Source organism: Palaemon carinicauda, chromosome 27 (genome assembly GCF_036898095.1).
Source record: "Palaemon carinicauda isolate YSFRI2023 chromosome 27, ASM3689809v2, whole genome shotgun sequence".
Lineage (NCBI taxonomy): Eukaryota > Metazoa > Arthropoda > Malacostraca > Decapoda > Palaemonidae > Palaemon > Palaemon carinicauda.
Window position 1 is genome coordinate 13,824,044 of NC_090751.1, and position 23,106 is coordinate 13,847,149.

Consider the following 23,106-nt stretch of genomic DNA (forward strand, 5'->3'; position numbering starts at 1 on the left):
GGTCTATTAAATTTCTTATTCCTGATCTAGATATTAATCTTTGGCACCGTCGTTCAATTAGTTCATTATGCATGTTGCATAAGATTTTTCATAACTCTGACTATCCTTTTCATTCAGATCTTCTTGGACAATACTATCCTGTTCGTAATACTAGGCAAGCAGTTAATTCTAATAGCCAGGCCTTCTCCATCATGAGGCTCAATACTACACAGTATTCTAGAAGTTTTATTCCAGCTGATACCAAGTTGTGGAATGATCTTCCTAATCGGGTAGTTGAATCAGTAGAACTTCAAAAGTTCAAAGTTGGAGCAAATGTTTTTAGGTTGACCAGGCTGACATGAGTCTTTTTCTAGTTTATATATGACATATCTATTTTGACGTTGTTACTGTTTTTAGAATGATTTATTATTAATTTGTTCCCATCATTTATTTATTTCCTTTCCTCACTGGGCTATTTTTCCCTATTGGTGCCCTTGAGCTTATAGCATCTTGTTTTTCCAACTAGGGTTGTAGCTTGGCTAGTAATAATAATAATAAATGGAAGCAGCTTACTTCTAGCTATATCAACACTATTTAGAAATTAAGGAATTAATATTAATGGAGAATACCTTAAAAACTTAAGATTTGCAAATAACATAGTTGTGATTAGTGAATCATAGAAGGAACTACAAAAGATGATACAAGATTTGAATAGAGAAAGCAGAAATGTTGGACTGAAAATGAATGAATAAAACTAAGATAATGTTCAATGAAAATGCTAAGACAACAAATAAGAGTTATGGACAAACTCCTAGAGATCGTTAATGATTATACACAATTAGAACAGACTGCAAGTGTTTCCCCCAGGACACAAGACCGAAATTAAAAGAAGGATAAGCATAGGATGGAGAGCTTTTGGTACACAAAATACGATTATGAAAAGTAAAATCCCACTTTCTCTTGATAATAAAAGTTTTTAATCAGATGGACCTACCAATTTTAACATATGGATCAGAAACTTGGGGCCTTACTGTAAGCTAGTTACAACTCAAAGAGCTATGAAATAAAATAATGGTGGGAATGACACTAAGAGACAGAAAGAGAGCAACATGGATGCGAGAGCAAACCAAGGTACAGGATATTATAACAACATTTAAGAAAAAGAAATGGGTATGGGCAGGACATATAATGACAAGACAGATAACAGATGAACATTAAGAATAACAGAATGGGTCCTAGAGATTGTAGCAGAAGCAGGGGAAGGAAAAGACGATGGACTAACGAACTAATCAAGTTTATGGGTGTGGACTGGCATAGAAAGACCATAAACAGACGGAGGTGGGAGGACATGTCTGAGGCCTTTGTTCTGCAGTGGACTAGTAACAGCTGATTATAAATATACATATACGTGTATATATATATATATATATATATATATTCAAATAAGCCATATATATTTTTGATATATTAATGTCTGGATTCTCTTAACAACCTCGGGATCACAGACCCAGGCGAAATCTCACAAAGACAAGAGCTTGGCTCCGGCCGGGAATCGAACCCTGGTCGGCAAGCTTATATAGACAGTGACTAACCCACTTGGCCACGAACAAAGAAATCTTTGTTCGTGGCCAAGTGGGTTAGTCACTGTCTATATAAGCTTGCCGACCAGGGTTCGATTCCCGGCCGGAGCCAAGCTCTTGTCTTTGTGAGATTTCGCCTGGGTCTGTGATCCCGAGGTTGTTAAGAGAATCCAGACATTAATATATCAAAAATATATATGGCTTATTTGAATATGAAAAACACGTAAAAATGTGCAAAATTTATCATATATATATATATATATATATATATATATATATATATATATATATATATATATATATATATACATACATATATACATAAATATATCCATATATATATATATATATATATATATATATATATAATACCAAATAATTTGCTAAATTTCCGTCTAACCAAGTAAGGGTGTAATCTTTCGGTAATTAAACTCAAGCTCTTGGAAAACACTACAGTAATGAATACGATATAAAGTTAAATGTGTTTTTTGTTTTCACAATACCCCTGTTCACCTTATTTTTTCCTAAAATAAACTGTCCTAAGCAGTTCCTACCTCCATTTCGATATAATTTAATTTAGTACATGGCTGCATTTAAGAGTTCAAAATTTGCTTATCCTTTGGTTTTTGTTGTGTTTTCAACGAATCCGATCAGTGTCTTAGCTAAATTATAAATATAATTGTATAGGAATAGTTTAGTGATACTGGGAAATGTATTTACGCAGAGAACATAGGCCTATTAATGTACATACTAATTTTTTTCCTATCATGACCAGACTGATAGTGTGGATTAGGCCTAAGGGATGGACAAAGGTTTCCTTTTCCAGAGCCAGGTAAGGATATGGTAACCAAGGGAGATTTAATAAGCCTCCTTGCGGTAACCTAGGTTTGAATAGGTAAGCTTTCTCTAAAGGACTAAATACACGTTCAAAAAAAGCGTCAAAATTTTGCATCAAAATTTTGACGTGTAACTTTAATACAAAATTTTGATGCATAATTGCACACACACGTTTAGGCGTTTTTCCCATCAAAATTCAGTATCGTCAAAGTATTAGACATGGATTCATCAGTGGCCATAACACTAGTGTTGGCATTGGAATCTGATAAACCTCCTGGTAAACGTCGGAAATGGGCAAAAGTACACCTGATATGAAGTTTTGAAAAAGTTTCCAGATTTTTTTCATAAAGGAGCCACCACACGCTTCAATAATTTGACGACTCGTCAAAAAATATCAAACGGATTTGATCAATCAAAATTATGCTTCAAATCTTTTTTGACGCCAAAACGTGCTACACACTAAAATTTTGCATCAAAATTTTGATATCAACATTTTGATGCAAAATTTTGATATCAACATTTTGATGCAAAATTTTGACGCTTTTTTTGAAAGTGTATGGGCCCCTTAAGACCAAAACTGTAGATTCCCCATCATGTTACTATTATTACTAACCTTTCTCTAAAAGCATCAATTCCCAATGGCCAGGGAGATGAGAATCGTCTGAAACCCTCACAAAATAGTAGGCAAGTCACTTAATTCAATTCTAAAATAACGCCCTCTTCTTATCTGATGAATTACCTTTATATTTTCTAACCCTTTATGTTAACAGATTAACACCAAAAGCCTATAAGATTACTACATGAAATTTCGATGATGAGCAGCCTATTATTTTACCACAAATTTACAGTGAAACATCACCATATGTAACACAGAATTATAACCAATACCAGTGTACATTTGCACAGCAGTACTGTTAATGCTAGACTATATTTTAATAAAGCCGTCTGCTGACCCAGATTTAAGACATTTCCAACTTGAAAACCATGACGAATTGCCATTAAAAAAATTCATGGGTGACTTTTTCATCTTACCACATATTCATTATATCAATCATCATATAAAACGTCGCTAAACTTCTAAAGGTATTTGTTTACAAGAGGACGCTATCCATTTACTCCAAAATTGTGCATTCCTGCAATTCTCCTCTTTTCGTAGAGTAATTAGGAAAAGCAAAAAAACAAACAACAAGATATCTTTCGGGAGGGGGAAGGGGGAGGGGGTATTAGGCGAGCTGAAACCGACATTGCAGCCATTAGTTAATCAAAGAGAATTGAATTTAATTGAATTGAATATAGGATTTAGGCATTAAGAGATGTTCAGCGGACATTTGATATAATTTATATTCAAAATATATACTAAATTAAAAATGGATCAATTACTCAAAAGTTTCACTATTTGTGATTTATATATTTTATTTGGTAATACTTGACAATAAATCTTATATTTTTTAGAGAAACTATTTTTTTTTTTTTTTTTTTGAGAGAGAGAGAGAGAGAGAGAGAGAGAGAGAGAGAGAGAGAGAGAGAGAGAGAGAGAGAGAGAGAGAGAGAGAGAGAGAGAGAGAGAGACTATTTTTGCAGCGTATGACTGTTTTCATTGGCGGGAAATGCGAAGGCATCCTTAGACAGTGGTCAATAGATGGCTAGTCGCTAGTGTTGCAAAACGTCATCTGGGAAAACTAGTCATTGTCAAAATAGTTTCTTTAAAAATACACTAATATAATTTATATAAAATATTTACCACAGTCGAACTTTCTTTTTGGTTATGTTGACGATGTCGGTACCTGGTAGCTAAGTGCCTCCTCCACCAACCACTTCCCCCTCTACCAACATATCTTGATATTTTTTGCTTTCCCAGCATTTAAAGAACCTCCCAATTACTGTACAAAAAAAGAAAAAAAAAAAAAAGAGTAATTTTGTAGTGAATTACAGGGCAATGTAACCTAGGAAAAAAACTACTTTCTTCTAGAAAAAATTACGCTCTCTTAAAAAATGACACTCGTTTCCGTCGCAATTAAATAGTTTCAGAAATATATATACATCTATATCCTACGATAATGGGGGACCTCCAGTGGGAACTCGGGGTTTTGGGTGGGGAAACGATATATAATTGTTTTCGTATAGTAAATAACATGAATTAACCGAATTTGATGTTAATTTCAATCGGAAACAAACAGGTCAGCCAATTCGGATAACTTTGAGTTGCACGGTGTCCCTTCTCTTACGAACGATAACATTAGCAACAGGGATAGAGCTGCAGGACTGATACAGAATCCACTGAAACGTATGACAATGTACTATCGCCATTTATGGTAAAGTTTTACTGTATTAGAGATTCTCGTTTCGAGCAGAAAATATATTTCCCTGTAGTAAATAACGTGATTTGACTGAATTTGGCCTTCAAAGATGCCTAGAAATGTATCTAAACTACAATGTTGAGTCGAGTATGATATGTATGACCCCTTACCTCATTTCAGACGGGAAACACTCCTTGAAGTTAAAAGGTTCCCAACAATCAAGCCACAACCGCCGAGATCATTATCCACTAAATACATTAACACTTGCATTTTTTACGACTCGTGTATATTACCCAACACTCGGGGAGTAGGGTGCTCAGTTCATCCTGTTCACGTTACGATTTCCCGTGTGAATAATGGGAAATACAGCAAATGTATGTGCCAGAGACGGTAACACGCAAAGGAAGAAAAAACAGATAATATAACTCGACTTTAAAGTACTGTAAACATTACCGGGCAGCGAAACAATATTTCTCTAACATAGAAAACGAAAACGATACTTTTAGCACTGACTATGGTAATCAACATTCTTGACTGAGACTCAATTAAATGTTAAGTTTTCACAACACACACACACACGCATATATATATATATATATATATATATATATATATATATATATATATATATATATATATATATATATATATATATGTGTGTGTGTGTGTGTGTAGTAACACTTTACCTATTCAGAGGACCATTTATAGTGCATCCGAAATAAACAATTCATCTGAACTTCCTTAATTAATATGGACATTCCCAATCTTTATTGATCTCCAAACAGAAAGAATTTGTTTTTACTCATAAAACAGATGCACCAGACCACGGCCTTGTTTTTTTTACCATGACTTATAGCACCTAGAAATATATATATCGGAATGATATAATGCTGACTCTAAGTAAAATAGATTCAATTTCATTTAACTGATGCTATTTAGATCATATGTCCAGATGCTGAGGACAAAGAAAGAGGTTAGACACCAAGGTGGATGAAAGGAAGTGATAACTGGGGTAGAAATATAAAAAGTAGGTGCAGATATAGGTCGAAGTGGCCACATTTTAATGTTAGGTTGACGTCTTCAGCACTACATCCAACTGTGCCATGTTGAGATTGACACACATTTTTTTTTTCCTCCATCGTGCAGCATCCTCCACAATTTTGCCCCCAATCTCCAGCACTATATTGAGAATAATTCCTTTCAGCTTAAGCTGTAGTGAACTTCTGGGACTTTAATACTTTTATCAAACACGAATCTTTGTGCATTGACCTTGCTTAATCCTAGTCCTAGGATACCCCTGCCCTCATAGTTCTGGTGGTTTTCTGCTTGCCCAAAACCCTGCAGATTATTATTTTTATTTTTATTATTTTTACTAGCTAAGCTACAACCCTAGTAGGGAAAGCAAGATGCTATAAGCCCAAGGGCTCCAACAGGGAAAAATAGCTGAGAGAAAAGGAAATAGATAAACTACTGTATATGAGAAGTAATGAACAATCAAAATAAAATATTCTAAGAGTAAAAACATTAAAACCGATCTTTCATATATAAACTAAAAACAAAAACAAAAAGACTTGAAGTTCTACTGATTCAACTACCCAATTAGGCAGATCATTCCACAATATGGTCACAGCTGGAATAAAACTTAGAATACTGTGTAGTATTGAGCCTCATGAAAGATAAACATGACTACTGTATTAGAATTAACTGTAAACCTAGTATTACGAACAGGATGGTATTCTCCGGGAAGCTCTGAATATAAAGGATAATCATAATTATGAAAAATCTTATGCAACATGCATAACGAAATAATTGAATGACGGTGCCAAATTAATATCTAGATCAAGAATAAGAACTTGAATAGACCACCAGTTCCTGTCAAACAAATCAAGATGAGAATCAGCAGCTGAAGACCAGACAGGAGAACAATACTAGAAACAAGGTAGAATGAATTCAAACTTCTTTAGAATAGACTGATCACCACAAATCTTACAAGACTTTCTCAATAAGCCAATTTTTTGTGCAATTGAAGAGGGAGACTAGCGTTTTTCATAAGTAAATTTGCTGTCAAGAATAACACCTATAATTTCAAGTTGTAGAGTTAAAGAAAAATTATCAATGCCGAGGAGCAACTGTCCTCGACCTACTTACAATCATACTATGAGTTTCATTAGGATTTAACTTCATGCCCCATACACTAATTTTAGCTATTATTATTATCATCATTATTAATACTAGCTAGGGTACACCCCTCATTAGAAAATCAACATACTAGAAGGCCAACGGCTCCTACAAGGAAAAATACTCCAGAGAGGGATTCAGCAACATTCAGATGGAATTGATACAGAGTAGCATCTTCTAGATATGCAACAAGTTTGTTTTCCAGGCCAAACCAAGTCATGTATATAGTATGAAAAGTAATGGGCCAAGATGATATGTGCCACATTTGCTTTTTGTAGAGGAAAGGCAGTGATAAATCAGGGCTATGAAGTTGTATACTAACAAGGTGTTAAGTCTATTAGGGGTGCAGATATCTATGATTATCTATGGATACGTCTCTGATTATACACGGTATCTTAGGATAGTCGTTCCAGGGGTTAGAACACCGTGATACCCGACGGCAATTCTCTGGTAATATCACTCTCAGAAACATTATACAGTAGGAAGGTGCCGTAAGAAGCTTCCATCAGGACGACATGGCTCGAGCCCAAAAAAGTTCTTAATTGGTTTATGAACCTTTGCTTTCAAAGGTCATCTTTAGTATTCAGTGAAAAGGTCACAGAGAGACTTAGATCCATGTCAGAGGAAATACTTAAAGGCTCAAGTACTGATAACTGTGAAAGAAATGGAGTGAATAAAATTCTACCGTTACTTTATTTACTTACTTATTTTATGTGTGTTTCTCAAGGAGAAAGTTTAAGGTTTTACCTTTTATACTGTTCAGTATAGGACTAGTTTTAAAAGGTGGATAGTTAGTATAAGTTTGGAATCCAATCTTGCACGAGTGATTTCGAGCTTAATTGGGGTCAAGATTGGTTACCTTTTAAATTAGTTTTGGGTGGTTGATAAATTTATCAATCTTTGTTACTTGACCATCTCTTTCATTATCTCACCAACCAAGCAGTGTGAATAAGCAGTATGAACACCATCAGGCCAGTTCCATGAAAATCAGAGATGTCAAGAGTAGGTTATTGTATTATCGACTAGTTGGTGGACATTAACGTTGGTTCCCCGAGAGAAAAGCATTTTGGAAGGAAAAAGCATGGGAAAATCTTATTCTGGGGTAAACATTGGAAGAGCTTCGAGTAAAAGCAATATGAACATAGTATAAAAATACATTTTAATATCAATCTGTTTTTCATCTAATATGGGACCCAATAGAAATAATCAGTGTGTGCTTCTGAGCATTACAAACCCGTCCTAACTACTGTATAGAGGAACACAATTGTTATGCTCAACAAAATATGGAAGTCTGCAGAAAGTCATATTAATTATTCTGTCTAAACAAGTAATCTATTATAAGATTAAGAACCTACTGGTTTTCACACCTTTCTTCGATAATTAAATTAATCTGCATTATTGATTCTGTAAGAGATAATTTCAACTAAACTCCCATTCTATCATCAATATACGAGTTCAATATATGAACAATGTTATAAGAGAATGTGGGTATTGTATATTGCATATATATAGTTAAGCAACTTGAAAAACCTGTATTCAGCAACTTCCCTTTGTTGACAGTAATAAAGCATTCAATTACGTTAACTTGATTCTGGGCATGAATAAAATTAGGTAACCAAATTGTTGTATAAAAAATAATGAACGCTTCTGAAGGGGATAAGGCCTAATAAGAAACAGAAAGAAGTATTACTTTCCTTCTTCCTGTGATGTTAGGTTACTATGTCAGAAAATAATAGAAAACTTCAGGGTATATAAGCAGTCTAGTAACAGTATCAAATTTAGATAGAAGCAGGATAATCAGAACTTATCTGAATTAACCTACTGTACTCAGAAAAATATTGGAAAAATATAGTAAGCTTTTGTAACGATTGAAACGGTGATACTCAATTCATGTCGACTTCTTCCCTATGCATATCGGTCTCACTTTCTGGATCCTGGTCTGGTGAAGCATCCATACAGGAAACTTCAGATTCTAATTTGCTTTGTACCATCAAAATCCTTACTAACAGGTACATTAGAACCACTGGGTAAAACTTGAAGAGTTATTCTATGGTTTGGATCAGGCCAGGTTAGGCTAGAAAGACTGCCTTTGCCCAAGAGCTCACCAACCTCAGATTTCATGCACTTAGCAAATTATGGGGGGGGGGGTATGAAGCTCTCTATTACTAATCCCAAAAGGTTCAGTAATAGCCTCAGTCCCATCACCATCCCCACAGTAATACTCTAGCCTAGTCTTCTCTCGATTTTCCCCAATATAAGATACTTCGTATCATTCAAAAAGCCATTCATAGTAATGGGTGATAAAGTTTTGTAATGATGGGACACATATGACATTTGTAACAGATACCATGTGCTAACTTGCTTAAACTGTCAGGGATATAATAATATTGAGAAATATAAAATAAATGATGATGGCAGTGGGGAGATCATGCCGGTCCAGTAGTTACATAATGAAAAAATCTGTACCGTAATTTGGATTTTGTAAAATTGGATGTAGTCTTCACATAGTTTAACCCATTGTCATTTATACCCCAGTAAATACAAACTGGATCATGATACTAATCCTGTGAAGATGCCAGCAAAGGTGATTAAGTAATAAAAGAGAAACTGCTGTCCACTTCCCTAAAGAGAAGCATGTCGGTATCCATAGCACAGTTAAGCCAAAGAATATTTTTCAATAACTGGGTAAGCTGCTCGCCAAGCAGGTTACTTCTCCTTTGCTCAATAACCGTTGTTGGTACTTCCAACCTAGAAGTTTTAACTTCTTTAACCTTACCTTTTTCCAATTTTAACCCCCGTTAACAACATATTCTTTGGGACACCCAAGAATTTTGAATCAATGCTATCGTGAAATTACCATTATTTGTAATAGCAACTAGTTCAATTGAATTTAAGGTCACATATAGTTGTATTACTGGATGCTTACTTTCCTTGATTACCCAGGACATGCCAGACGTTGGATTAGTCACTTGATCCTATAGAACAGATGGAGATGAAATATGACACGAACTTTACACTCAATTTCTCAAACTCCACAGAAATCAAATGTTAACCATGTATTGTACCCAAACCCTTATTTCTCTTAAAATGCCCAAGCTTCAGAGTAGTACATTCAGTGCAAATATTATCCAGCAATCAATGCTTTTACAAAGTTACAACATAAAGCGTGAGTCCAAGGCAAATCAGCTTTATATTTAAAACAAAATAACTTTCTATAGAGCATCAATATAAATAAAATAAATGTAATCAAGACGCTTACATGTCTAGTACAAAACTAGAAATCAAGATATAAACTGCTTAACTAAAACAGCTAGGAAATAAAAAAAATGCTACTGTACATCATTAAAAAGAAAACTTAAATGCATGGCTCTGGAACAATAACCCAATACAAGACCAAGGTGGAGTACACTGTATTACTGTACCTGCCACAGGCATAACCCATCTCTCCTCAGGATAATGGTTGGTAACCACAGCATCTAAAATTTATAGTCAAACTCTATTCTAAACTACAAAAATAATGAGAAAACTTATCATCCTCCCACACTGATTACATGAAGACAGGACTGATATTTAAAAGAAAATTGTTACTCAACAGCATAAATCCAGTCTGTGTTACTGATCACGAGACAAAATAATCATAGTAAACATTACTTATATGTTCTTTGAAGGTACAGCATGATCAATAAATTAGATAATTACAACACTGGCCAGTGATCATTTTTCTGGACAGCGTTCCTGATTTTCAACAGGTATAATACATCTCTACTGGTTGACTCCTCTTACTTCAAGTTTTCAGCTTGAGTTATCAATTAAGAATGAAATACATTCTTTCGATCTAACAAGAGTTAAGATCCATAATTTACGTAGATAAGAACTAAAAATTAATTTAAATTATACTAGAGTCCTTGGAACAAGGATTTTAAAAAATATGGGGTGTCATGCTTTCTCTCTTTTTCAGCTGCCAAACAATGATCCATAACAAAAACTCATTAAGACTACCTTGATGGCCAGTGGCTTGTTCTAATGAAATTTTGCACTGAGGGTATACTTTGCAATTAAATTTCGTTTCACTCAACCAAAAAAGGATCATTAATTACTATTGGTTTAAAGGTAATCAATTTACCAAATTTTGTTATAATGTTGATACTACACTTTAAAATGATTACAAAATGATTTAGTCAATATAAATAATTAAAGACCTGATAATGCTAATTATCATTCATGAGCGCATTAATAATCTTGAACCTTCCATCTTTAGTCTTCTAATAAGCATTATATTTGATCTACAGCCAAGTGTAAACAAAACTCTTTATTTTACAATATATACCAGTACTGTATGGAATTTTCATGATAGGAACTATAGTCCATTTCTTTTACCGATGCATATTTGCACCGACTCGCGGCGGTGCCCTTTTAGCTCGGAAAAGTTTCCTGATCGCTGATTTGTTAGAATTATCTCGTCCAACCAATCAGCGATCCGGAAACTTTTCTGAGCTAAAAGGGCATCGCTGGGAGTCGGTGCAAATATGCATCGCTAAAAGAAATGGACTATAGTTTATTTTACTTCCTTACATTCATTTGTGATCTGGAAGCAAGGGAAAACTAATTTTTGTGAAGCTGAATGTGCTATAATTAACATAACAGTAAAATGAAAATTTTTTGAGAAACAAGAATACTGTAAATTCCATGTAATCCTCATTAAATTCAAAATGGATTCATATAGGGAAAAGTCAAAATTGAAATAAATAAAATTGCCTCAGAGTAATAAAGGAAAAAATAAATTAAAGATTTAACAAGCAAAACATGGAGGAGGAAAAGAAACTTTAGAACTAGCTCAGATAATTATATAAAGCCACAAAATGGAGGTGCCGAAATGTGAAAAAGTAACGTGGTTACAAAAATTATGAATTGTATGCCAAATATGCTAGGGTATACCAGCTAATACAGTGCAACACTTCAGTAATGAATCTTTTATTAACTCATAACTCGGATTGGAATGTTCTATTATAAATAACATGAAGAATAGTATATCATTGCTCCTTTCTGAAAAATGAAAAATTTAACAGAGGAAAGTTCCTTTTTCAAATTTTTCTTGAAACAATGCTGTACAGATTTCAAAAAAAAAAAGCTCTACCTGAAATAGAATGAACTAGTGTAATATAGAAAAAACAAAAGATATTTCAATATATTTTGGGAAATTTCTATCCTTCAAAAGGAAAAGCTGTACTGTATGCCAACTGTACTAACATACACTGGCGCGCACATTACAGCAGAGACCGGCAACTTATATGTAATAAAGAGGACGTAAGGTGAATTTTTATTTATATCAGTAAAATCATTATAAAAACAATGCTTCATCTTTACAACAACAGTTTTTACTTTTCTCCATTTCATATATTCTATTTTGGATGAATATTTAAAATATACAGCATCCCTATGTTGGTATGTTAAATTAATAAATCCCTTTATACTATGCATCCAAACAGACAAACAAATCTCAAACTCTTGAATGGGTGATATCAGTGCGCTACATCAGTTTTGTTCAACACATGAATTTCTGGGGATATGTAGTTGATTGGAAGAACAAAATTCTGAACAAACTTTAAGGAGGGAAAATACAGACAGAATGGTGGAACAATCTTTAGAATAACTTAATTCCTTACTGAAGACAAGTATCCTGATAATATTTCTGTAGATTAGTTCATCCATACCCAAAAGCTCCCCTGAACACAATTGTTTGTTCTAATCAGCAATAAACACAATTTTCAAACACGAGACACTAGTCCACTGCCACTTATACAAGATCGTAATTCAGCATGAATAGGCCTGCTATGTTAACAATACCTCACGCAAAAAAAATTCTTTTTAACTTCTGTGCTCAAATTTCATAAAGACCATTTTATATTACCAAAGCTCAGAATATTCAAATGCTGTGTATAACGACCAAACCAATAAGCAAAATTATCAGCCTTCTGTGGATAATTTTTTTTTCAGTATAGAACAAAACAAAAATAGTAGAGAAAAAATAATTACCAAGAAAAAAGTATATGAAGTCAACACATATATATATTAAAGTTTATCACAATGTATAGTTCAGAAAAAAGAGGAAAAAACAAAAAATTAATCTTGATTAATTCCAAGAGTATCTATCATCTTTGTTTCAAAGGAAAGTAACCATATACAAAATTAAAGTAATTGAAACATAAATGAAGATGAAACTAATACAGTTCAAGATTATAACTTTGCAGCCTTAGCCAGCTGACTTGCTAGCTATATATGTCACAAACAGCAAAGCACTTTCTATACATATTGAAACTAGGCCATTTTATAAAAGTAATTTAACTAAAAAAAAATGTATGGGGAATCGAAAGAGAGAGAGAGAGAGAGAGAGAGAGAGAGAGAGAGAGAGAGAGAGAGAGAGAGAGAGAGAGAGAGAGAGAGAGAATGTTACTGCAATAAGAACAATTTCAGAGTTTCAACAAAAAAAACCTATAACATGGAATTAATGAAAATAATCACAAGTTCTCAACACTATTAATGTGCGTAATTCATAACCTTACCGCAAAAAAGCAAGGCCAATGAAGAATTATACATGAAATATGTGGAAATTAGTTATCGCAGAGCATAATGTTAATCTCCATACCATTATACCCTTTCATAAATATTATTGAATAGTGTTGGTATCTAAGTAACAACATAGTCTCTTCTTTAATTTTTCCAACACTGTTCTTCCTTCTGTTCAAAGGAAGAAACATATCTAACAATTATTTCTAAATTACCCAAAAAATTTAGATATCTTTACAGTCTTAAACAATTAGAAAATCAAGGCCAACCTCTTTCCTTAAATATTGATAGCTATGTTGCAGGCGACGTATCATCCCCAACGTTAACTAATGTAGCCATAGGAGGGCTTGTACTGCTTGCCGCCTGACTGCTCAGTGAGCTAGCAGAAGAAGGAACTGTTGGCTGACTGAGGGTCTCTTGAGCTTCAGATGGTAATGTGATGGTCACTGATTTACTACTTTTGACAGGGAGAGTTGTGTGTGTTGAAGGCTGCAGAGAGGGTATTGGAGACTGAGTACGTGAGGATGGTGCCTCTTCCATGAGTGGCCAAGCCTCTTCTCTATCACCACTGCTCTGTTGCTGGTTTAGACGTTCACTCAGGAGGAGTAGGGCTTTTTTCCTGAGAAGATAAAGATTTTAGTCAATTCTTGATAATGAAAGGCAACTTACTGAACTGGTTCCCCAACACAAAAGCATACCATAGATGGCATCACACAGAATAGACATCTTACATACTACATACTGTAATTATTAGAGTACCAATTTTTACTCCATAATTAAACAAAATACAAATATAAAACCTAAAAAACAATCCAAACCTTACAGAACACAAAGTACAAACCACTATTTTACAAAAGTGTAAGACAAGAGGCTACGCATTGATCACACAGAAGTCTTTGGATATAATTACACAATTACTACAGATGTCTCTCTACATTTTCTTCATTCTACTTTGGAGGACTTTCTATGGGAGTATTCACGATAAAAAAAACTTGGATAGTAGTCACTCTCAAGATGTACATTTATTGACCACTTACATTACATATGGATGCTAGATGAACATAAGGTCAGATCAATAGCAGAGTATTGACTTGAGTATATGTTACAAAATTTCATACACACATTAATTAACTCCAAATAGAAGTATCATCAATGACTCAAGTGCAATTCAACCTTACTGGTCTAATAAGGCCCCATTGAAATTAGGTCCCCTATGATAAAAATGGAGAGTGGATCTGATTTATAATGTTTACATCCTCTTAGCTGAAGTGAAAATTAGGAAGAAGGTAAACGAAAGAAACTTTTATTTTCCTACGAATAAGTGCATTGTAACCAACTGTAATGCTGTTTTCATAAGGCTTATAAGCAATAATAGCTATGCTACCTTATGCATTACCTACTGGATGAGGAAATCTATGAATTTAAGTTTAAACCAAGATTATAAACTTTGTAACAAAACTTTTTCAATACTAATAAAATCTGGGTTGTGATCAACAAGGCTAATTTTTGAGTGCCTCGGCTAGAACACTTAAATTTTTGAAGTTCCACAACCTCAAGTTAACACTCAGGATACAGGATCGATGCATGAAGAGTAGCATCACCTGAATAAACAACGTGTTTTCTTTCAAGGCTAAACCATATACCATATGTATAATGTATATGAAATAAAAAAAAAGGCTAACACTACCTTGATGAACACCAGATTACAACCTTACAGCCATTATAGCGCCCACAAACTACTATTTTGCAATGAGAAATGATCCATGAACAATCATCTGTATAAATTTGATAACAATGGCCTTGTGATTAAGATCAAACGCAGCACAAGAATTAAAAAAAATTATACAAAATTTCTTACCAGAATCTGTGGATTTCTGTGCAATATCAGAAACTGTAAGAAGAGCATCATAAGCACAAAGGCCCTTGCAGAAGCCAAACACTGAACTTAAGAACAGACAATTACTTTCAGCGTGTGCTTGCAGATATTTTGCTCAAAAATTTTAAAATCTTACATAATATGAGTTACAGAAATAGATTGGTAATCAACCAGGCTACAATTCCCCTACACATAATAACATTACCTAATGGGGTAACAATACCAATTCTGCAATCAGTGTATAAAGCAGACTCTTGTTATGGTTAACTATTTAAAACTTATAAGGAGAAATATGGTTTCCCAGAGTATTTTCTAAGCAAATCTGCATTCTTGTGTGGACTTAACGATTCACTGTCCTAAGGAAAAGGCAACCCTTTTGGCTGATGTGTTTGACAGTAAACAGAGTAATGATAACCTCTCTTCCTCATTCCTGTTTTCCTGCGGCTAAACTAACTACAGTAGTTAAAAACTTTTTAAGCCTGGGAAATCAAAACCATCTTACCAAACTTTCATGCTTATGGTGTAGACCCAAATGATATTTTTCCCTTTAATTTTAGTAAAGACAGCTGATTTCTCAGCCTCTGAATTCTGTTATTTTTCAAAAGTTGGAAACAAAAGTTTTCTTTTTTTTTTGCAATTGGCAATGTTACTCCATCGGGTAAATGCGTTTGTAACAGCTCTAGCCCTGCTAATTACAGCCTAATTTCCATAACTCCCACATCATCTAGTTTTTTAATGTTTTTTTGCATAATGTCTAAATAGGTATGCTTAAAGTAATCATCTGTTCCCTAATTTGCAGTTTGGCTTTCACAAAGGCCTTGGAGCATGTGATGCCCTTCTTACAATTTCCAACAGTATAAAGAAATCCCTGGATTATGTTCAGGAAGTTTGTATGATTAGCCTTGATTTTAGAGCTGCCTTTGTGTTAATCATGGGGTCCTTGTTTTCAAACTTTAAGAGATAGGAATATGTGGGGTTTTCCGAATATCACTGTTGAATTTTCAAGTAATAGATTGCAGAAAGTAGTTATCGATGGGCCTCATAGTGACTATAAGAATGTAATAGCTGGTGTTCATCAGGGTAGTGTTCTTCACTCATTACTTTTCACGATACAGTACATGTACTGTATACACGATATGCGGTTTGGACTAGCAAATAAAGTCGTTGCATAGGTAGATGATGTTACTCTTTTTGCATCAATTCCAATTTTTTAATCCCTTAATAGAGATCTAGCTAAAATTGGTACTTGGTTCAAATAAGGAGTATGAAATTAAACCGGCATAAAACTCTTAAGTATGATTGAATGTAGGTCAAGAATATTAGCTCCCCAACAACCAGATCTTTGCAGTGACAATGTATCATTAACTACAATATATACAATTCATTTAAAATTCTAGGTATGATTCTTGATTGGAAATTTACTTGTTGAGACAGTCTTAAAATTTTTGGCAATCAGACTATCCTGAAGAAATGTTAATTCTTTCATTGTATCTTGTTTTGAGCATTGTTCTCCTGTCTGGTTTTCAACTACTGCCTCTCACCTCAACTTATTGGATAGAAACTTGCAGTCTATTAAATTCCATATTTCAGATATTCTGGATAGAAATCTCTAGCACTGTCATTCAGTTAGTTGCGCATGTTGCATAGGATTTTTCATTAATTACATTCAGATCTTCCCAGACTGTTCCACCCTGTACATAGAAATAGGTATGCAGTTAATTTTAAGTCATGCCTTCTCCCTCATAAGGCACAACACTACACAGTATAGTATTCTAGAAGTTTTATTCCAGCCTAACCAGGTTGTGGAATGATCTTCCTAATCTGAAGGTGGAATCGGTGATACTTCAGAAGTTGAAATTATTTGTAATTTCTTTTCTGTTGAACAGGTTGACATAAGTCTCCTATAGTTTATATATAACTGATCTATCTTTATGTTGTTACTGATCTTAAAATATTTTATTATTTTCATTCATTAGTTGTACAGTATATTGTTTATTTGCTATCTCATTTTCTTTCTTCACTGGGCTGATTTTCCTATTGGAGCCCTTGGGCTTGTACATTCTGCTTTTCCACCCAAGGTTAAAGCTTGGTTAGTAATAATAATAATAAAAATGGTTGGGGTAGGCAACAGTGTCCATGGATATGTAGGAGTAGCAACGGAGATAAACAGTACTAATTTCACCATTGTAAATGAAGTGATTTTTCACTTAAAAAGAAATACCATTCTCATTGATGGAATGAGGTTGAGAAAAGCATAGAAGAATGGCTAATAAGGAAAGTCGAATGTCAAAGATCCATCAATGGGAATTTTACCAAGATTGAGATACACTACACTTCAAGGATCTTTTAAAAGCTTCACATCTACTAGAATGAATTCCATAGTGCTTTATTTTTTCAACACATTACCCAGTGAAAAACACTACTCACTGAGAAGATGGCATCAAAGCCCAGTGCTTCTTCACAGGTAGATGCTGTCTTTTTCTATGAAGAGAGCAAGTCGCAACTATATCCCTTGTTCCCTTCAAGAGTCTAGGAGATTAAGAGGGCCTTGAGGACCACACAATGTCTAGCAAAATGAAGATTTTCTCTTCATGAATACCCCATTTTTAAGTTAGGAATTATGTGCTTTCCATGGAATAGTACCAATCATAAGAAGGTATACAGGTCCAGTACTGTGTCCATGAGCCTGAAGGATAAAGTTACCAGCATAATACCAATTCAGGAATAGCTAATATATCACTTGAGTAGTGAGAACTAATATTTAACATGCTTATCTTAGGAGGGGGAACACACATAAGAAGGCTAGACATCTATAAGAACTTCTCAGCTCAGGGGCTGGGTTGAGGATCCCTCAACTATATCTGCCTTTCCCCTCTAGCTGCCATAATAGAGCCAAGAACAATACAAGCATGCCTAACGACTTGGATTTATTTGAGATGGTGTCATATGAAGACGGTATGCCAAACCAAATGGCAACAAAAATCTAGGGAACATGCAACTTTTTTCACATCCTATGTCTTGAGATTGGAAGAAGATCAATCTTTTCTATGAAGGAAATCATTAGCCAAAGGATATTTCCTGTACAAAGGGGCTTATAGGACTTAATATAAACAAACTATATATCATCTGATGATATATATCTTGGCAAATAGGTTTCTGGTTAGACACATGATTGTAGATATTAAAAAGAAGAGGCTGTAAAACAGGACTATAGAAAGGATCCAGTCAAGGAAGGGGTTTTTCAATTTTGACCCCAAAAAAAAAAAAAAAAAAGACCCGGAATTAGTATCAGGAGACACACAAGAACAAAAGTGAGAGACTCCTAGTGGAAAGCCGCCAGTTTTCTAACTTTCCCAAGAGGCTAAGGCCTTTTGCAGGAGCTCTTTTATGGTGATATGATTATCCAATCCAGCCAAGAAAACAGGCACTCAAATGAGGAACCAAGAAATAGGAGTGGGTACAGATGGCCAATGAAAAGCTAAGACTAAATAACATTGTGAAACATGGCAGTCTAAAAACATGTCAAAAGCCCACTTGAGAGGTTCTATCAGTAGATTAGTATGACAGAACTATTGAAGGCTTAAATTTCATATCTTTCGAAGAGGTGGACTATGAAAGGAAGCCAAAAATTCCTGGGTTATCAGGCATTTGGTCCAGTCCCTAAGCAAGGCTATTCATGGTTTCCATGCTCACTGGTATTATTTCAGGGAGGAAGACCCCTTGCTGCCCATCAAGTAAGTAATGTTGATAGCCGAGAAGTCTCTCCCTTAGATACAGGTAAGATAATCCAGGCGTGAAGGTTCTGGGTCAGAAAGGAGGAAGCAAAGGTCATCTATCTCTATTTTCTGGTACAGCTGTGTAAACTAAATAGGGTGTGACTTTGGTCTCAGATAATGAAGTACTGAAAACCATATACTGTTCAGCCAGAGTGGAGCTACAAGCACAGCTGTTCTTGTCAAGTCTATTAGGATCTTCAAGACATTCAAAATAAAATTTGTTAAAGGAAACAGATAGATTGAAGATCATTTATTTCATTTAAAATTCAAGACATACTTTTGAGGATCTTATGTCTGAAGGCCATCTACCTGGATGTTATCACACTGTAAGATAACAACAGGTGGACTGGGGAGAGGAAGAGATTCCTCTCTTAAAGGAACTTTATGAAAATGATTATCACAGGATTCAGGTTTATGAACAAGGGCCTTTTCTGCTGAGAAAAGACAGCTGTCTGGTAGGTGATAATGATCTTAATCTAAGAGATTATACCTAGATACAACTACTTCAGTCAAGAGACCACTGCCAGTACCAAAAGGTTTATGTGAGATGGGGACCATTCCCATACATGTAGGTCTCTTCCAAGAGACATCCTCACCCGACTTGGATGAGTCTGTATGAAGGATCATGGAAATAACTGTTATGGAGAGAGTCATCAGCAAGCTCCAACTCCCAGAATACTCTTGTAGCAAATAAATAACGAGGACGGTCTATGTGGTAACATTTTCCGACATGCTTCCTCTAAACCCAAATGATATCTTACAACCTGGTCTTGAGAAATGGGTCAACAACTAGACCAAACTGAAGCAGGCCCAGGATCTGCTTCAGTGGCTGTCTGGAGTAAGAAAGACTACAAAGTAAATATTGATCATGCATAAGAATCTTCTCTAAGAGACTTCTAGGGTTGTGGTAGCCTATTAGAAACTTACCTGTATGTAATCTGTGAGTCAGGAGTTTCACCACTGCTCAAGCCCAATAGTTTCTAATAGTGTCTGGAACCTCAACATACTTATGAGCTAAAGATAGGAGTTTGGGAGAGCTTATAGGTCTACCTGCATAGTCATTCACAACCATTTCCTGGCGCTCCCTAGTTTTAGCTTGGGTAAGGAGAGGGCATGGGTGCTGATCATATGCATCTTTCATCAGTCTCTGGGGCATTGTTCAGTCCCTTGCCTCTGCCGCTCACGAGAGACCTTTAAAACCTTGTGGAGGTCTAGGGTGGATCTTGTCATATTCCAACAAAGACTTTCCCTAGAACTAGTTTTGATTTGGGAAAATTAATTCTAAAGATCTTGAAGGATATAACAGGTGTATAAAAGACAAAATTCTCTTGTGTCTGCCCAGACTAGCTAGTTGTCCAGATAAGCAATTACCTACATGTACTCACAGTAATCGCAGGAACTTTATTTCAGTCTTTACCAATTTTGTGAACATACAAGGAGCAATATTGAAGCTAAATATGTCAAATATATTAGTAATTTTTATTTTTCCTAACGATACAACCCTTGAACTCTTTTTTTAAGGGAATATACTTTCGGCAAAGCTGGAAGACTAGCCATAAGACCGCTAGTTTGAGGGAGGGGGGTAGGAGGTTGAAACAGCTACCCCACTCACACATACCTGTGATGTCTCGTAACTTTTGATTGCAGGCAAGACTTGCAGGGGGATAAATGATGGTAGGCAAAATTTATATAAAGAGCCCAAGGTTTGCATCATTAGGAAAAATACAAATTACATTAAATTTGTCATTTGTACCGATACTAATACAGTACAAATACTTTTCCCGGCTATTTTTTTGACCAGGGTCATTCCTCCATGCAACACAGGTAAAAAGAGGAATCACCCTGACATCTCACTAAATCCTTGTGCAATTGCACGCTTTAACAGCCTGCGCAATACATATGATTGTGCGATACTAGCAATGTGACTTGTCTAAGTAAGAATTCTTAGAAGTCGTAGAAACCTTTGAAACAACCATGAACGTTACCCAATTCCCACCTCGCACAGTGGATATGAGGACGTAACAAGTATATATTTCTATACCAGGTTACACAGGGGAAATAGTTATTACCTGCAGAGAGTGGAGGCCAGCTTGCAGAGTGCTATAGATGCTGTTACCCCAGAGAGGGGAAGATGAAAGAAAGAAAGAGCCAGTCATTCTTATCATTCACTCCAGACTTAATACCAGGTAACTTCTGCCCTCTATCATCTGCTATTTGTCCATCAAGGTGCTTGAGGTGTTATACCACTTGTAGTGCAGCCATCATAGGACCGATGGGGAAGGTCTCCATGTTCCTGTGTGTTACGTCTTGAAAGTAGTGGGCAATGAAGGTTGTTTGATGCTTCCACACACAAGCTCGAAGGACTTGCATCACAAAAGTTTTCCTTGAATGCTAGGGACGTACCAATGCACCTAATGACATGAGCTCTAGTTTTCCGCGTTTGCACAGAAGAATCAGGATTCAAGGCCCTGTCTATGACCCTACGAATCCATGCTAAAAGTGTTTTTAGTCATTCTTCTCTTAACCTTCACCGTGCTGACGAAGAGTCTACTCAATTGGAGCGAGCTCCTGTAGTTCTTTTGAGTTGACACCTCAGAGCCCTCACTGGGCACAATAACAGTTGATCTGGGTTGTCGGTTACATTACAGAGACACTCCATTCAGAAGAGCCCGAATCTAGAATCTGCTACTCCCAGATTTTAAGTCTTAGTGATAAACTCAGGGACGAAGCTGAGCATTACCTCCCCCCATCCACTTGAATGGGAGATGTAGGATAGACCATGGAGTTCATTTACTCTCTTGGCTGCGGCCAAAGGAAGCAGGAAGACCATTTTCAGTCAGGTGTAGATCTAATGCCCGAAGTAACAGTTTATAAGGAGCTCCTTTCAATGATCGAAGGACATGAACGATGTTCCATGGAGGTGGTCTAACTTCCGACTGAGGACAGATAAGCTCAAAACTCTGTATGAGGAGAGACAATTCCAAAGATGAGGAAATGTTAACAGCCTTCAGTCTAAAGGCAAGGCTCAAGGCTGAGCGATAACTTTTCACTGCTGAGACCGAGAGCTTTTCCTCACGAAGGTATACAGGAAGATAACTCCTTCCACAACACCAACCACAAGACTTCACTTTGCCTGGTACACTGCAGGTAAAGATTCCCTGAGGTATCCAGACATTTTTTTTCGCAACAGGTTGCAAAAAAGCTCTCTGTGTGAAGAAATGCGGGATAACATCCAGGCGTGAAGACGTAGGGACCTTACAACTTTGTGGTAGTTCTTTGATTGTGGCTATTTGAGTAGATAATGACATAGAGAGTTCTCTTGGGACTTCCGTTAACAGCTGGAGAAGGTCCGGAAACCATTCCGCATGATGACATTGTGGAGCTATGATGGGGTAGAAAATAAGATAAAATATATCTTATCTGTTTCTTATTTTTTCTTATAAAGATCTCTGAAATTTGTTTAGCAATTATTAGTCCCAAATAATAACGTAAGTTGTGTGCTCACAATTAGAGACTTAACTTCCCGATATTTTGGTCGTATAAACAATTGTTGACCCATTCAAGAATTTATAGTAAAATTTCAACTTCGAGTGTTCTTCGAGGTTTATTTGTTAACCTTCGGCAGTTGTTTCCCACCTACCAACAGCTCACCACTTTCCTTACCACTTCTTGTGTGTGATAATGAAAACTATTTTAGGATCTTTTACAGTGATATTGTTTTTGAGGTATCTTAGTCTCTGCTAATATGAAAAAATAAAAAGCGTACATTGCTGACCCACGGAGCAGCAGCGGGCGGTAACGTTCTCTGCCTTTTGCAAGTTATGGCCGTCTATTATTCCTGGTACTCTACAGCTCAGGTCAACAAGAGGACTAAACATCGACAGCGAACTCTTCAGGAACATAAGACGTCTGGTTACTTAGAGGTTGGTCTCATTATTTTGGTGGCACAGGTCAATAGAGATATTAAAGTAATGTTCTCGACGTCCTCATCACTAGTCCCGTAAAATTAAATTTCTCAA

General features: G+C 35.6%; 2 protein-coding genes across 6 annotated transcripts in view; both read right to left on the reverse strand.

Moving 5' to 3' along the window:
• Nucleotides 1-4,968, reverse strand: part of Tsp (Thrombospondin) — a 166,260-nt gene extending 161,292 nt beyond the window's left edge. For 2 of the 5 annotated variants that reach the window (XM_068350754.1, XM_068350753.1), the window contains exon 1: nt 4,864-4,968. The gene's annotated coding sequence lies outside the window, so the exon portion shown is untranslated. The remainder of the gene's footprint in view (nt 1-4,863) is intronic. The other 3 variants (XM_068350758.1, XM_068350755.1, XM_068350757.1) reach the window with 2 other exon arrangements.
• A 6,732-nt stretch (nt 4,969-11,700) lies between these two features.
• Nucleotides 11,701-23,106, reverse strand: part of LOC137620543 (transmembrane protein 115) — a 44,281-nt gene continuing 32,875 nt past the window's right edge. Inside the window, exon 3 of the mRNA XM_068350760.1 lies at nt 11,701-14,054. Coding sequence (XP_068206861.1) covers nt 13,727-14,054 — 328 coding nt within the window. The 3' untranslated portion in view covers nt 11,701-13,726. The remainder of the gene's footprint in view (nt 14,055-23,106) is intronic.